The 17242-nt window shown below is 43.6% G+C and overlaps 1 protein-coding gene across 2 annotated transcripts in view; it reads right to left on the reverse strand.

Annotated features, from left to right (window-relative positions):
* Nucleotides 1–15315, reverse strand: part of ELP1 (elongator complex protein 1) — a 33544-nt gene extending 18229 nt beyond the window's left edge. Inside the window, exons 1-16 of one of the 2 annotated variants that reach the window (XM_015653234.2) lie at nucleotides 15071–15312; nucleotides 13831–13983; nucleotides 12150–12231; nucleotides 10138–10218; nucleotides 9689–9774; nucleotides 8234–8333; nucleotides 7260–7350; nucleotides 6314–6437; nucleotides 5617–5707; nucleotides 4337–4567; nucleotides 3907–4077; nucleotides 3201–3300; nucleotides 2395–2577; nucleotides 1487–1593; nucleotides 914–1017; nucleotides 86–139 (exon numbers count right to left, since the gene is read on the reverse strand). In XM_015653234.2, the coding sequence (XP_015508720.1) occupies nucleotides 86–139; nucleotides 914–1017; nucleotides 1487–1593; nucleotides 2395–2577; nucleotides 3201–3300; nucleotides 3907–4077; nucleotides 4337–4567; nucleotides 5617–5707; nucleotides 6314–6437; nucleotides 7260–7350; nucleotides 8234–8333; nucleotides 9689–9774; nucleotides 10138–10218; nucleotides 12150–12231; nucleotides 13831–13983; nucleotides 15071–15220 (1908 nt within the window). In that variant the 5' untranslated portion in view covers nucleotides 15221–15312. Of the gene's footprint in view, nucleotides 1–85; nucleotides 140–913; nucleotides 1018–1486; nucleotides 1594–2394; nucleotides 2578–3200; nucleotides 3301–3906; nucleotides 4078–4336; nucleotides 4568–5616; nucleotides 5708–6313; nucleotides 6438–7259; nucleotides 7351–8233; nucleotides 8334–9688; nucleotides 9775–10137; nucleotides 10219–12149; nucleotides 12232–13830; nucleotides 13984–15070 lie in introns of both variants that reach the window. The other variant, XM_015653235.3, reaches the window with a different exon arrangement.
* Nucleotides 15316–17242: the final 1927 nt, after the last annotated feature.

Consider the following 17242-nt stretch of genomic DNA (forward strand, 5'->3'; position numbering starts at 1 on the left):
GAAGTTTATCACAGCTCAGACCAGAATACAGAAGCTGCCTTTGGCAGAGGAAAAGGGGATGAAATGAGGGACAAAAGCTCTGTACCTCAACATCATTAACAAAAAACCGGCATCGATCCGTGAGGCCCAAGATCACCTCCTGTAATTAAAATAATGACAACTATCAGCATCACAATCTCCTCTTTCACAACACTCAAGCACTGGATTGAAGTACCTTACAATTAGGTAACAAGTATATCATGTGAATTACTTAGAGAAGCCAAGACAGCAAGTCACCCAACCTCTCTTCCAGCAGGGCTTAAACTTGAACATCTGCTGGCAGAAAATCCAGCTTTGCCTACTGCACAGTCACAAAATGGAAGCAGAAGCCATCCCAGAAATCTAGGCTTTTCTATTCAGCAGCACTTGGTCTAGGATACTCGAGGAAAACTACCACTCAAGAGCAGAGCAAAGCAGCTTCCTACAACAGGATGCACACTGAAGGAAGGAAACCCCTGAAATACCAGCAAAACAGCTAGTCATTCTTTAAGCTGTAGGAACTATAAAGAAACAATCTCCAACAGGAAAAACCAGTGCAGCCATATTTACTAATTGGTTAAATTCAAATAAAACAAAGTGAAACAGTCCTTTCAAAAAAGAGTGTAGCAGTAACTACTAGAAATTTCCAATCTGAATTTTCTCATTCTTAAATGAAATTATTCACTGTATTCATAGAACGGCGTGAACGGGTGTTAACTGCAATCCACCAGAAATGCTCTAGAAGGTAAGGGAAGATAAGCTCTCAGCTCTGCAAAGTGCCTTATGAAGAACATCATGAAAAAGCATCACTGGGCCCTGGGCAGAGGACCATGGTGTACTTTTGGCACAGATAACAACTGAGCTGGGAATTTCATCTGTTCGTAGTCTCACTTACTTCACCGCTGATCCTCGTGATGGAAATCTGCACACAACGGTAGGGGAACTGCACAGCAGAGCTACTGCTACTCCACCAGGGCTCAAGGACTGGAGTAGAAGCCTCTAAAGAGCAAAGAAGATCTAATTGTTTTCCAGCCAATCAAACATTCAGACATTAAAACCACATGACACGTATCTTAAGGAAACCAGAACTGGGAGTAAGCTACACTCCCTGACAGGGGTGAGGAATGCTGGCACAGAACTCCAGGACACAGTAGACAAGGCAGTGGTAACTTCCAGGGGCTCAGTAGTGCCTTTATTCCACTGTGGAATGAGAGAGATCTGTGGACGTGGCAGTCAGTCAGCACTGAACCTGTGTGTGTACATATTTGTATTAACATATGCATGTGTATCTATATAAAGTTACCTTTAATTGAATTCTGACACAAATCACTAATTTCACCCCTTTTCTGGGAGCTGAGGAATATAAAAGCAGCATTTTTTAAAATTTAAGATTTTTTCGTAAACCTTTTAAGAAACTATACCTAGTGACTACACCAAAGGCCAGGTATTTTAACAGTGCCCAGCTTACCCCACATGTATTTTAGGATCCGTCTATCAGTCAACTGCAGAGCTACAGTTCTGGTCACTGGGCTGCAGTACAGGCTGATCACTTCTCCATCAACAGGCACTGACAACCTGATGCAAGTCAGGGAAAATACAGAACGTCAGTCACAGCAGATACACTTAAGAGCAGATACCTTGTTTCTGCCTTTCTTGTAGCCAGATGAAAAGATGCACATCTCCAGCATGGACATACTTTGCTCACTTAAGGGTCTTCTGCAGTCTTCTCACACCTACGTCAGGTGACAGTGGCACCGCACAGCACCAGCAACTCCAGCCAACAGGCATCTGCCTAACTGTGCTGGTCACTCTCTGCACTGCAGCACTCAGCAAACACACCCCTCTTTTTCTCTTCTGTCTTTGCTGGGTGAGCGCTGCAAAAAGCAGCTCTCTCAATCTCTTTGGGAACCACATTTCTGTACCCCAGTTTGCTTTATTTTGTGTTTGGTTTTAGCTCAACTGGCCCTACAAAGTCCAGCAGGGGAAGAGGACAAGGAGGAGGACAGAAGTTTCTATGGCTACTGATCCCCTTCTGGACCTTGATAATGGTGGGCAAAGGGTAGGATGGAGGTATTCAGTGTTATGTGCCGTGCCTTCTCCCACAAGTGCCTTCAGTTCCAAGGAACAGAGCTATCTTGTACTGATACAGGCATGTTTAGCATGCACCCTTGCTAGGCTGGGTGTAGGCACTAGGACTACAGGCAAATGCTGAGCAGTAGGCAGCTCCATGACCTGTTTCATTCTCCTGCCCAGAAGAGAGCCAAATTCCACAACCCATGGCCTCCAGGCTGCAGGTCTAATAAGAGACTTAATTCCTTCTTGGCACTGTCCAGAACTGTTCTCAGACTTCAGCCACAACTGACAGATCTCTAGTACCGTAAGTTCAGGCATTCTTCTTCAGCTCCAGCCACGTGAGGCACTGCAGTCAGATGGTGAAGGACAGACTGAGCAGCATGCTGACCTTGACCAACAACCAGGAAGCTGTCATCTGGCAGCCAGGTGAGAAATCGGAGCCCCAGAGGATTCATCACTTCATTGCTGCTGCTGCTCACATCAACTCTGTCACAAAATAAGAGAGGTTGGGACACAAATAGAACATGATTTCAGTAGGGCACCTCACTAGAGAGGCAGAGGACTTCCTGAGCACAGCCTGGCTGTTCAAATACACACCACGGCTGGGAGGGCTCCAGTGCAGAAACACAAATAGCCAAAGCATGAATCCTGCTACAGGCTGAGCTGGAGATAAAGGATGAGACCTAGAAGCTCCATCTGTTTTCCCTAGGTAGTGCTGCTTCCATGCCAACTACCTCTAGGAACAAACAGAGAGCATGGTGGGAATTTTAATGTCATCACTGTCTCTGCCATGCAAGCTCTGTTGCTCCGTGTTTTGTGATCATAGGCCTGAGCAACACACCATCATTCCTTTGTGCACCAGGCACAGGAAGGCACAGAAAGGGATATTTCAGTGCTGTCAATAACAGTCACTGGTTCTGCTAGATTCAGACCTCAGTAAAAGGGCAGTTCTCCGCACTAGTTGAAGACACAGTGTCAACAAATTGAAACCATTTTATCTGACAGCCTCTTAAAAACCTTGAGAAAAGTGGTCAGAGCTGTGACCTCTAAAACATCCAGTCAGCTACAACTCTCTTCTCCCTACTATAGCTGTAGTAGTTCTATATTACCTGTAGGTTTTATCCAAGTATGGTGTTTCCACAGCTGCTTTAAAGCCATTTCCTCCCACAGCTCCAAACTTGACAGAAGCGTCATTCACTGTACTCTGCCCTAGCAAACACAAAGCAGAACAAAGCAGAATTTAGAGATCCTCTCAAGAGAGTCCCTTCCATCTTCAAACTTATCAAAAAGTAGATGCTACATGAAAGTATTAAAAAGTCAGGAAGTGCCATTCCTACTAGTACTGCCAAAACGTAATTGTCATTAACACCCACTTTGAGGAAGAGAGTCACGTTCCAACATCGCAGTACAAAACAGCTGTTTCCTCACAACAGAATACATAGAACTGCTTTGGGAAGTGCTGGGTGCCCCAGACAGATTCTCAGACACTTCCCAGTAACAGTCACCATCATGCCATGAGAGCAGCTTACGCAAGACACCATGTGCTGCAATCAAGCTGAAGCTAGGCAAGGCAATATTACCACAAGAATTACTTGACAATAGTCAAGTCCCAAGCACTGTCTTCTCACAAAGTCAAGGAACTTGCAAAATGCTTCTATGTTGCTCAAACTACTGGAATTGAGAACAGAACTTGAACTCACACTTAAATGAAGTATGTCTTGTGTAAAGATTTAAGTGACCACCACCTTAGTAGTCTCCAAGGTACTTTTCTCAGGAACACAAGTTTCTTTAAATGAGGTTGCAACATGCTCTCACCATATCTGTATACAGAGATCCTGTTATCAGCATCCAGGACAGCCATGTCCCCACTATGTTTGGGATCTGTGTGAAATGCAATCTGATTAACTGCCTGTTGGAGGTGGAGCTCATAGGTACACATGGGTGGAGGTACCACAGCATGCTGGAAGGCTGTGACAAGCACTTTATCTGAGGAAGAAAAGAGAAGAAAATCCAAGATGCCTAAATAAAGCTCTTTCTGGATTCTTTATTAGAAACAGAAATAATGTTACAGGAAAATGGTTGCTGTACTCTTATTGGTTATTTTCAACAAGCTACCCCTGAAGCTTCTATCAATTACATGGACCCCTCCCTAAAAGCTTTGTAGAAACAATTAAAAGAAGAACTGAATACAAAAGTCTCCCCATCTTTTCTGACCCTAGAGCTGAAAAGCTGTCCCACTGCTTACCTCCATCTATAACAGCCACATTTCCCATATGTTGACTATTCTCCCCGAGCCCATGGTCTGTAGTCCAATTCCAGTCGTAGAAGAGGTAATGCCAGTCCTGGCAGAGTATATGTAGTCTGTACAAGTTCTCTCGGTCCCACAGCAGTGAAACCAACTGATTTTCCTTCAAGTTACGAAAGTGTAGACTTTGCTTCAGGTACCAATGATAGTTCCCTGTGGTCCACAGCTGAACTATAGAAAAACATAGTTACTACAGACTAGTATTTCAGATCTAGCTGAAACCCCTGCTTCCAACCACCACTGGCCTTCTTAGGGGTGGGTTAAGTGCAATTAAAATAATACTTCTAGTCTTCAGTCCATGAGTGTGTCATACAACACACAGCATAAGAAAATAACACACTGTATAGAAGTCAATCCTAAAATTCACTGAGCTACCTCTGTGAGACGGTACCCTTGTTTAATGAAGGGCTCAGACCTTTAGTATTTCATTTGTACCACTTCCAGCCTGGAAGATACTTTGAACTCAGGCTGAACTACCTGTTCTGCTTGTTTTGGCTGGTGTAGTTAATTTTCTTCACAGTGTCAAGTACAGGACTGTGTTTTGGATTTGTGCTGAACACAGGGTGGATAAGTGATGTTTTAGTTATTGCTAAGCTGGGCTTGCAGAGAACTAACATCTTTCACATCTTTTTAACGCCAAGCTGGCAAGGAAGTTGGGGATGCATAGGTGAGGAGGGGACAGAACCAGGACAGATGACACCAGCTGACTAAAGGGGTATTTCAGACCATGTGACATCTGAACACGGTCACGAACACATATGACTTGTTCATACATAAAGTGAGAGGAACAAGGAGGAAGAGGGGGATATTTGGAGTGTTGGCATTTTTTTCCCAAGTAACCATTACACATGATGGGGCCTGGCTGTCCTGGAGATGGTTGAACACCTGCCTGCCCATAGGATGTGGTGAATTAATTCCTTGCTTTGCTTTTTATGGCACATGTGGCTTTTGCTTTTTCATAGTAAACTCTTATTATCTCAACCAATGAGTTTTTCAGCTTTTACCCTCCTGATTCTCTCTCCAAGTCTTGCTGGTGCAGAAGTGGGCAAGTAACTCTGTGGGGCTTGGCTGCTGTCTGTGGTTAAACCATGACACCAGCACAGCAGTCTCAAAGCCACTGGTAAGCCTCCACAGCATCTCCTGTGCTCCAAGTAAGTACCCACTGCTAATGACATTTACAAGCAAACATTAAGAGGCAGAGCCTTATGGAGTGCTCTCACCATAAGTGTTTGGGTTGGAGTTTTCCACCTTCAGGTCTTCCAGCCATATAGCCAGGACTGTAGAATCTGCATTCCAAAGCATTTCATTAACCTGCAGAAACAAACATGGCTCTGACTAATATTCTTGCTCCCAGAAAGTTTACAAGACCAGGAGGTGCTCCAACAACAAACAGTGTGCTGGTTAATAAACAAACAGAGCCCTCATGTATCGCAAAGGTCCTGACAAGGCATCCTGAGGAGACCACAGATGAAGAGGCCACAAAAATGACAGCAGTCTTCTCTTTGCTTTCCTGAGGAAAGCATCTGCCAACAGACCTCTCAGCATCCAAGCACAGAAGCTGAAATAATGGCCTAGCATAGCTTCTCCCTTATTTGGGATAATGTGGGTATATAACTTCACTCTTGCAATGGCTGACATACTGAAAAGTACTTTTGAATCATTTGCCTAGTATAAAGTATATAGAGCCCATAAGTACCCCATGGCTACAATCATCCTTTACTACATGTCTTTGTACTATGGGCTTCCAGAGTGCATTGCATCTTATCCACAGGCTTCCTCATTGTTCTCTTTTCAGGTCACTTTTTCCATTAGGATAAACACAAAGTATTAGGCTAAAAACCTCTTTCTAGAACTGGAAGAGATCTAGTCCTGTTCTCCATTACACTCTCATCAAAGAAGCCCAGACAAAAAACTTACTTTGACCTGCCCTTTTTGGAAAGGGAGGGTGAACTCTCCATGAAGAAGTCCATTCTTTTCCAGAAAAACTACGTCATGTCTGTTGGGTTTTTCTTGTGTAGATGCTATCAGATTTCCTGAGGGCCTTAAAAAGAGTCAAATGAAAATTAATTCCTTAGACAATCACTAACTGTCATTTTAAACCCCAGTCATCTCACATTTTTTTCAGTGACACAAAGAAAGATAGCAGAGGATGTGTTTTCCTCAGCACTGCTCAGACAGTCATAGGTCCATCACAGATCAGAGCTTATGATATCCACAGGTGACCAGATAAATGTCAGCGCTAGGAAAGGAACCTGTTGTGGACCTGATTTTCTGAGTCTGAAAGAGTTTTCAGCCTGTCAGTGGTTGATCTGTTTCCAAAGGAAAGTCTCTTGGGAACATTTCTCTCTCAAGGACCATTTCTGTAAATAACTTGGTTTTCTCAAAATAATTCTGTACAGCTGTTCTGAGTGTGTTTTCTCTTATTCCACCAATGGGACTAGAGAGATGTTGTTCCCTTTACCAGTCATGTTAAACCTGTATTGGAACACCTTATAAAAGGGGCAGGAAAGTTTTAAACAACCTTCTGATGATGCTCTTTCTGCTGTGGAACTGAATCCATGCTCTTTATTTTGTGTCCAACAGCAACAACCTGTAGTATTTCTTTTTATACAGCTGAGCCCAAATCCACTTGACACTGACTATATGCAAAGAATCTACCCCTTCTTCCCACTTGTGATGCAAGTATTAGGATTTTCGGGGTTTAGAGGGCTACTCTTCCTCATGCTGAATCAGAGGGCAAATTTCTTCAAGTTCTGGGAAAAGTACAAAAAAGGCTGAAGAAATTAAAATGATGCTGATCAAAGACTGTGACCAGGGAATACAAGCAACACTGCTGTCAGCATCAGACTGTGGTACTACTCACTTCCATGACAGTGCTTGTTCTAATCCCGAGATAGGCTCACTTGTGGACTGCAGCACAAGCTCTCTGCTCCATACCCGGACCTTCCGAGCACCTAAGGGTGAGAAATCAATGAGACAAAGGTCTAAGAAAGCACTAGGAAGAAACTTACCTAATTTTATGAGGGTAGAAGAGCAAATTTTAATGCAGATGTGTAAAAAGAAGATTTCTCTTGTACACCTTAAGGGCTAAGAACTTACTCTGTGTCAGGCTGTTCTCCTATAGTAACCAAGTGACTAAAGGAACTGTGTTAGGAATTTCAGTCTGATGTAGTTCAGTCATAATCATTTACCCCTCCAGCTATCACCACAGAATTGTTAAAATCTTGCTATAAATTTACAGTCCTCCCTAATCTGAAGTACTGAAGGTAAAACCCCAAACATGTGGAAGAGCAGTGTGGTTTATGTGGCCCAATATGTTGACCCAACACATTTAAACTGCTCAAAAAGTAGTATTTATCATGGAAAACATCAGTTACAGTCTTAGAAGTAATGCATACGCTCATCACCTCTCTGACTTCAGGGCAAAACCAAAGCAAAAGTATCACCAGTATTTAAAAAAAGTGTGCAAGGCTAAACTCTAGTATGAATGACAGTGGGTATATGAACCAAACAGATTAATCCATTTAGCATTGAGAGTCTAGCAGGTATTGTTTAAAGCTTGAGCAGGTGAAAGAAACAGTTCAGATAGTAACTATGAAGTAGTACTCTCTCCTGGTGCCTCACTGAACTGGACACCAAACCACAAAGAAACTATTCCAAATATCATGTCTATAAAATGGCTCTGAGAACGTCAGAGCAGAGAAAAGGGCAATTAAATAGCTCAGCTCACCCTTGCTTTAACTGGCCAACAGATCACAAATAGCTCTTGTCTCACCTAGATTCTGCTTAAGAAGCCCTTTACACGTGCTGGTTTTTCAAAGAAGTTTGGTGCCATACCTGTCTCTGGACAGACAGCACTCACTGCAACAAACTGCCCGTCTCCTCTCCATGTCACCCGAGGCCTGCCATCATCCCAGGCTGATGTCGGCAACACCTCCTGAAGTCACAGAAAAGAAAGTTGCATCAAAGCTTGGGAAGGCAACCCAGCGTCTTCGTCTAAACAGACTGCTCTTTCAAGAGCCTCAGGATGAAAGCCATCCATTAAAAAGTGTCAAGACTAGTAAGGTAAAAACTCATTATTCAAAATATTGTTTTAGGAAACTAAATTAGAATTAAAACTAGAATTTAAACTATTTAATTCTAGTTTTGTAATGCTCTGTTGGATTCTGGAATACAGAGTGTGTGCCCTTGTTTCTGATATTTAATTATAAGATCTAGAAAAACACTGAATTCCATATAATATGAAATTCATGAGCATGTTTTCATGGTGATACATGAAAACAAATGTTAAAGTTAGATGAAAAAAGCTAAAAATGTAAGTGTGTAGATTAGAAAGCTTTTTAAATCACTGGGTGAAAAGGTTAGTTTAGAGAACAGGAGACAAGATGGAGGATTTAGGGTGTTGTCTCGTGTCCCTTCTTCTTTCCACTTCATGTTCATCTCCTAGAGGTTTTTGGGTGGTAGTGAGTGATTGGATAGAAAATGCCGCAGTGCATCACAGAGGTGATGGGTCATTGGGTCATTAAGAAAAATAATATACATGTCTATTGTTAATTGGGTAAAAACAGGTATAAAGATAAAAGAACTGCGTAATTCGGGGCCATTTTGTGCATCAGACATGAAGTGTGCCACAAGGCCTTGTTTGTACCATCAGAAAAAAGAAATGTGCCAAATTGCAAAGATTAACCTTGTAACCAGCTTGAAGAGATCTGTCAAGTTAATAAACACGAGAAACAAGATTCTAACGAGCTCGGGAGTTTTCTTTGAACAACAAGGATTGAAATAAGTGGGACTCCCCACGAGGGAGGATCCCCGAGGAATTCAGCCCAAAGGAGGCTGAGAGACTAGGGAAAAGATATATCCACAGAGAGTTCAGCCCAAAGGAGGCAAGGAGAGAGAAATTACATGCTCCTCCTTCAAGTGCATATGACTGTCTCTTCACATGATCACACGCTATCCTTCCCATGCACCAGATTCTCTATTTATAGACAGCAGTGCGTAATCTGGACACACAGTGAATTGAGATTTGATGATGATTGATGTTGGGATGGCTGCACATCTTATCTTGAGCTCTGTCTGAGAAGCAGTAAGTACTCCCTGATGCCTTCTTGAATTCAAGGGAAGATAAAAATGCATGATTTCAGACAACACAGAAAGAGACAGAAGCAGCCTATGAAGAGAACTACCAGAAAGGTGGTTGCAAATCGATTCCACAGGAATAACAGAAACTCTCTTTATGCATGGTTTCCCTGACAGAGCATCAGCTTGACACAAAAAAAAGCAGTATAATACCGTCTGTTTGCGATGTGCTGCCTGTTTTCCTTCTGATCCATGGAACTGTGTCTCCTTTTTACCCCAGCCAAGAGCAACAAACTTTCCTGAAGAAGAAATAATCCTTGTAGCAGAAGATTTACAGATAATTCCTTAACTACAGTATTCCTTAACTACTCTGCACTATGTAACACAGCCTCAAGCAACCCACACCTTCTCCCCAAATTTTATTCTAAAAACCTGCTGGGAAGTTATGTAGTCTATAAAGCACTCTCGTACATGGAACTTACTTGAATTAATGCTGACGAGTAACAATACTGACTTTACCCTTCAGCTGTCCAGTAGCATTACAATCTAAATAAAATTTCTTCTGGAGTCAGAAGTCCTCAGATCCATTTCCTGACTTTCCACATGCTTAAAACATACCAATTACATCAGCTAGGACAACTTCATTTCTGTGTACCTCTCACCTTCTCCAAACTCATCTTGGTGGATTTGCTTCTCTGTAATTGGCTCAAAATCCCTTGTCATCATGATGAGTGTCTGCTGACCTGCAGGGCAGATATTAAATACAGTATTGGTAACAGTATCTGCAGCAAATAAAAACTCAAGTATTCTCCTGTGTGCTCCTGTTGTTCTACCATGGACCTGAATATAGAAAACATGGTACTAGAGAGAACACATCCTTTAAAGCATGAAATCTCAAACAGAACACTTGGAAATTTTTCTCCTCAAAAATATGCTTCCTGGCCTAAGCTTAATAAGTTTTTTTTCACCTTCCAAACAAGTACCCAGTTCCTTTTCTCTTGAGATATGAAGGACAAGAAGGAAACTGGGAACAGTCACCATGGATTTATGAAAAGGAAATCATACCATCCTGATAACCTCTTACAATGAAATGACCAGCTTGTGAATATGGGGAGAATGGTGATTTATCTTGACTCTAATAAAGCTTCTGATGCTGTGTGCCACAACATCACCACAGACAAACCCACAAAGTATGGGTTAGATAAAAGGGCAGTGAAAACCAGCTGAACTACCAAGCTCAAAAGCTTGCTAGCACTGTCATTAAATGCAGCCTGAAGTCAGTCACTGGCATGCCCCTGGGTACTAGGGGCAATGATTAACATTTTCTTTAACAACATGAAGCATGGGACCCTCAGCAAATTTGTAGTTGACACAGAACTGGGAGAAGCAGCAAGAACAGGAGAAGGTAGTGCAGTTGTCCACAGGGACTCTCATGTAGGCAAGATGGGCTTCATCAAAGAACCTCATAAACTTATGAACTTCATAAAGCTCAACAAGAAAAAATGTCATGTCCTCCATATGGAAAAAAATAATCTCAGGCACTAAATCAGACTGGGAACCAAGGGGCTGGAGAGCAGCTTAGCAAAGAAACATAAACTGTGTTTCCTGTGGCAAGAAGTTGAACTAGCTAGCAGTATGCCCTGCTGCACAGGTGGACAACAGCACCCTGGCTGCATTAGGAGCACTGCCAGCAGTTTGTGGGAGGTGATCTTGTTCCTCTGCTCAGTGCTGGTGAGACACACTGAATGGTGACTCCATTTCTGGGCTTCCTAGTGCAAGACAGACAAGGACATACTGGAATGAGTCATGCAAAGAGTCAAAATGATGATTAAAGGCTTGAAAAATCTGTCATGTGAATGGAGGCTGAGACAAGCCAGACTACTCAGGCATCAGGGGAATGTCATAAGTGTGTGTAAATATATTATGTGGAAGATGGGGTACAGTAAAGAAAACACAGCCACATTGTTTGTAGTGCTGAGGGACAGCACAGGAGACAATGGGCACAAACTAAAATACAGAAAATTCCCTTAAAACCTAAGAAAAGTGTTTGTTTTGTTTTGTTTTTATTTTTTTACTCTGAGGGCAGTTACAAATAGAAACAGGATGCCCACAGGAGTTGTGTGGTCTCAAACCTAACTGGATACAATCCCCCAACAACTTGCTCTGGGTAATACACATTGAGCATGGTGGTTGGAAGAGGTGATCTCCAGAGTTCCCTTTCAGTCTCAAGAACTCTATGATTCTCTTTTGCCTGAGGCTAATTTTATTTTCTAGGTGAGTCACACCTGTAGTTAATTAGGGCTTGTGACACATACTTTTCCTACCAAAGGCCGAGAAACAGTTTTTGTTACTAAGAAGTCAAGTGGTGATATAAAGAATTCTTTATGTTTTTGAGGCAAGATCAAATGTACAACCTGGGAAGATTTTAGGGACTAAAAATTCTTCCACAAAGCAGCTTTTTGGGGCTAACCAATTTTTTCTTGGATCTCTGAACCACCTTATGAATCATGAAATGAAAACTAATGTATAGGATCTCGTAGAGTTTCTTCCACTTTTAAGTCCTAGTCCAAATTTGGTAATTTTTTCTTTCTCTCTCTTGATCTAAGTTATGTTTTGTGCTTTGGCCTTGGAGTTTCCCTCTTACAGGCAGAAATCTTATGGCTGTTGTTGATACCTGTTGCAAGCAAAACAAGCTCTTGGTCAGGACTCCAGCTCATGATACTCAGACCGCTGTCCACACTTCCAACACATTCCACCTGCAAGACCAAAATAAGATCACAGAAACATGAGTGCAGCACTATCCCAGCACAAATGCAAGCAGCCACCAAGGCAAAAGAAAATTGCCTTCTACTTGGAAAAGTCAAAAGTCTAACTTTACACTTTGTGTTCAACTAAACAAAAGAAACATTTCTAACTAAAAATGGTTCCAGGACGTTTATGAATGAGAACTCAGGTAATGTGGAGTCTAGGACATTCCCTGCATACATAGTTTTACAAAGAGCTTTATTCTGCAACTCTCAGTCTTATGTCAGCATATGTTCTGTCAATACTAATATGGCCTGACAGGGCCTGTGATTACCTTGGTAAATACTCTTTAGTAACAGAACACAGAAATAATGATTCTTACCTAGAGAATTCCAAAAGGTAAACTCTGACCAGCTTGTGTATACTGACCTTGACAACTGTGTGTAACTGCATGTCAATGTCAAAGTTTGTGGAAAATTGGGCTAGATTTACTGGGCCATCATAAGCAAGGAATAGCAGTAGGCAGAGCTTTTGTTATGCATGGGTAACCTGATTTGCAAAAGGCATGGAACAGAACAACAAATACATGACTCGTTGTGATAAACAGCAAGATGATGCCATTCAAGGAATTAGGCTTTTCAGGTAAGAAAAGTGAGACTGGGCACTGGTCAACAGAGTAACTATCACTCACATAGAGAGGGTTTCAGAATAAGCAGAGGAATTTTCCAGACCTCTTTCTTGGTGCTCAGACTGCGCCAAGAGAAGACTAGAAAGTAACGCAAAAAACTGGAACAGTAAGCCAAAATGCCATAAAATAAAGAATCTGAAGTTAAACCTGTTCTCTGATGCATCTACCACTGCAAAAAAAGTCTCCTTATCACAACTCTGATAATTCTCATTTCCTTACGACATGTTGTAAGTTGCACTACAGGACACATTTTTCAGATACAGCTAATTGCATATTTAAGTGGTATCTGCAAATCATGTGCAAGCATGAACCAAAACAGACATGCTACAAATAACTACAATTTTACAGCTAACTCAGCTAACAGAGCACTATCATCTCGTGCCCACTTAAACCTGCACTGTTGGACTGGTATTGTGGGAGCTGATTCAGAGGGTGCTGTTGTGGTGTTTAAGTGTCCTGCTGAAGATGATAAAAATCTGACACAGAAAGCAAGTATCTCAGTTTCTGCCATATCCTACATCATGTAAACATGTATCAATGGATAAAACGGTAGCTACACTGTGAATTATGAATTGATTACTTCATTCTTTACCTAGTCTCAGCAATATCCTGCTTCTGTAAGACTCTCCCGCAGATCCTTTTCTGCTGGGAGCTCACTCAGCAAATTTTAGAGGATCCAGGCTGTGGACAAGCAAACAGTCATTTCAATTCCAGTTCTTTCTTTTCTTATATAACATAAGTATATGTTCTGTCTTTAGTCATTCTCAAGGCTATCACAAAAAATCAGCTTGTATGCCCAGAGAATGGAGACTAGCCACAGCTCAGGATGCAATGAGTGCACAATTGGCTCCTAAAGAAATTATTAGTGTTACTCTTTTCTCTGAATTTCCTCAGTACTGTTGAGTCTTTCCTGCCATGTTACCTGTTTTGTGCTCAGATTGCAGAGTAGGATGTCTCCAGCTGCTGTAGCAACACACACACTCTCCTGCTCTGGAAGATCTTCGACACCCACAATGCAGCCACTTCCATCTTCAGGCAAGAACCCATCCACAGTCAGGGAGACTTCTCTTGACACCTTGATACAGAAAGGCCAATGATTTACTAATTACACACCATCTCACTGGGATTTTTTCAGAAACGACAGAGTAAAGCCATAGGTATATTTTATCCTACTGCAGTTACAAAAAGCATTAGAGAGTAGAAGAGAGTGTGTGAAAGGCACCATAAAAAAAGCCAGCTTGCAAGTACTTATCTTCACTTATCCACAGGAAACTGTGAAGATCCTCTTAGGGTAAAGGTGATAGAAGACAATGAGAAAACTCATACATGGAAGCAAACAATACACAACTTCCAATTTGCCCTGCTAATTGTCTTACAACACCCTTTTCATACTTCACCACAGTATCAACATTAAGAGGTGCATGGGTGGGTGTTTAAAGTGTCACACTGCTCTTAATGGAGCATGCAGACTTCTTAGACACAGCATAAAACAATTTCTAAGGAAAATCATTTGGATGGTTAAGGGGACAGCAATGTCTGAAAATTAAACTCCTGGAAAGCCCCAAAGTTTTTTTGTCAGTTAATTTCAGAACTAAATGTACTGAAGAAGTTAGATACTTCAGAGTTGCATTGAGAAGAAAGCAACCCCACTCTAACCCAGGAATTCTTAAGTCAATAGCATTTTATAACTTTAGCGGAATGTTGGGGTTTTCCCCCTCCTAGTGCAAAGTTCCAAAAACTTTCTCTTGTACTCTTCACTATCTCTTTGCCTGCTTGGCTCTGTTTTGTGAACTTGTCCGGATGCAACAATTCGCCAGGTCGTGCTTAAGACTAAACCATATGAATGACACGCGTCTAACACAGCCACGCTCTTAAAAAGGCAGATTTAGTATTTTAGAAGCACAAAAAGCATCTTCAGCCACCAAGATCACCCAGCAGCGGCTTCCACGGGGCCGTAAGAAAGCAGCAAGCGGCGGCGGGGAGCAGCGGGAGGGTCCAAGAACCCGCAGACAGCGCGGCGAAAGGGGAGCCTCATCAGGAGACGAGTTCCTGGCGAGCTCCCGCTGGCGGAGGCACAAACGCTTCAATCCAGCTTTGCGACCGAAGCCGACCCCAACACGCCGGCAAGCCCCAGAACCCTGCCCCGCAGCCGCGGCTCTCACCGAGTCCCCGGCGGGGCGCAGCTCCACGAGCCCGTACTGGGAGCCCACGAGAACCACGCCGGGCTCGGCGCCGAGGCAGAAGCACTGCGGGGTGCCCGTGGCGGCGGTGGAGCGGCACCCACCGGCCCGCAGCAGCCGCAGGTTCCTCATGGCGGAGGAAGCGAGCGATGGAGGCCAGGTAGCGATGGAGGCCGGGAGCTGCAGCCCTCAGAGCGCCGCCATGTCGCGCAGCGCGGGCGGGCGTGCGCAGGCGCCGTACGCGGTGTCGCGCTCGCAGGGCGGAGCGCGGGCCCTCCTTCCCTCCCCGGGCCGTGCGGGAGCGCCGCGCTGAGGGCGGCCGTGGTTGAGGCGGGAAGTCCGGCGCTGCGTGTCCTGAGCAGCTCGGCTCCCTGTGAGCCTGCACAAATAACAGAATCACCGTGTCTGGAGGAGAGCTTTAAGGTCATCCAGTCCAACCATTTCCCCCAGCACTGCCACTGTAACCTTTACACCACATCTCCAGATCCAGATGGTTAAACACAAGGGATGGGGACCTCCACCGCCTCCCAGGGAAACCTATTCCAGTGCCTGAGCACCCTGACAGTGATAATTTTTTTTCTAATGTTTAATCTGAATGTCCCGTGTCTCAGATTAAGGCCATTTCCTCTTGTCCTCTCGCTGCAGGCAGGACAGGAGAGACAGACCCCCACAACACTACCCCCTCCTCTCAGGAGTTGTAGAGAGCAATGGGGTCACCCTGAGCCTCCTCCTCTGGAGACTAAACAACCCCAGCTCCCTCAGCCAGTTCTCATAAGACATGTTTTCTGGTCCTTCCGTGATCCTTGTTCCCTTCTCTGAACATGCTCCAGCACATCAATGTCCTTTTCAGAGTGAGTGGCCCAGAACTGGACACATGATGTGCAACCTTGCCAGAGCCAGTGGGATGACAGTGGGAGGAGAATGATTCTTTTGGAGTCATTTGTGCACTAACCAGCTGAAGAACTCCAGCTGAGACTTCTAAGGCACTTACAGACAAGCCTTCACATAGGTTAGTGCTGCCATGATGCCACAGCTGTCACACTCTGCCACGTCCCTCCAGTTGTGGCAGAGGGGGAGAAGGTAGTTCAGCCTTCAGGGGGAAGAAGAACTTCTTGCAACCACAGTTATACCCTTCACACTTCCCCCTTTTCCTAGTGGAGCTTTACTCCCATCAGTCAGTACTGATGACATTTAAGAAATACAAGGAGCTATTGGAGAAGGTCCAGTGGAGGCGACAAAGATGATTTGGGGATTGAAGCTTCTCTCTTATGAGGAGAGACTGTGGGAGCTTGGCCTTTTTAGTCCAGAGAAAACTGAGAGAAGACCTCATCAAATATACAAATATTTAAAATGCAGGTGCCAAGAAGATGGTGCCAGACTCTTTTCAGTAGTGCCCAGTGACAGGATGAGAAGAAATGGCCATAAATAAAACACAAGAACTTCCACCTCAGCATGAGGAAGAACTTCTTTATGTTGAAGTTGGCAGAGGAAGTTGGAACAGGCTGCCCAGGGAGGTTGTGGAGTTTCTGCCTCCGGAGACATCAAAATCCTCAATGCATTCTGCTCTAGGTGATCCTCCCTTGGCAGGGATGGTTGGACTAGATGGTCTCCAGAGATCACTTACAACCCTAACAATTCTGTGATTCTTTGTGATTCTGTGATCCAGTCTAATGGCCAAATACCAAGAAAAGACCAATTTGAGATAAATTGGTTTTGTCTATGGCAATCTGTAAATTTTGTATGCTGTAATCAGCTTTATGTGCTCTACAGTTTGGCATTTTAAGCCACTGCAAAGATGGGCTATTTAGACACCTGGACAGGTTTGCTTTTTGCTGTTCTGGTATTAAACTTGGCTAAAGTCAGTAATAAAACTCAGTAAAACTTGCTAAACTCAGAGAGGGGTATTTTTAGAGACCAGTGGAAAAGCCACAGCTATCATTGCACATGAGAAAAATTAAAGCCACCCAGATTCCTTATTCTTGGGATAAAGGCATAAGAAGTGCCTTCCCGGGCCAGTACAGCATCTGCCAAGGCCAGCAGTGCCTGGCTGCACTTGGTAGGCTGAAAGGCAGCTGTCAGAGAGCTCATGAACCTGGCTGTGCTGTGCACCTTGTTCCCTGTGCCCCCAAGACCTGCCCTACTTCCTTAGGGTGG

The sequence above is a fragment of the Parus major genome, chromosome Z (assembly GCF_001522545.3).
Source record: "Parus major isolate Abel chromosome Z, Parus_major1.1, whole genome shotgun sequence".
In the NCBI taxonomy this organism is placed as follows: Eukaryota; Metazoa; Chordata; class Aves; order Passeriformes; family Paridae; genus Parus; species Parus major.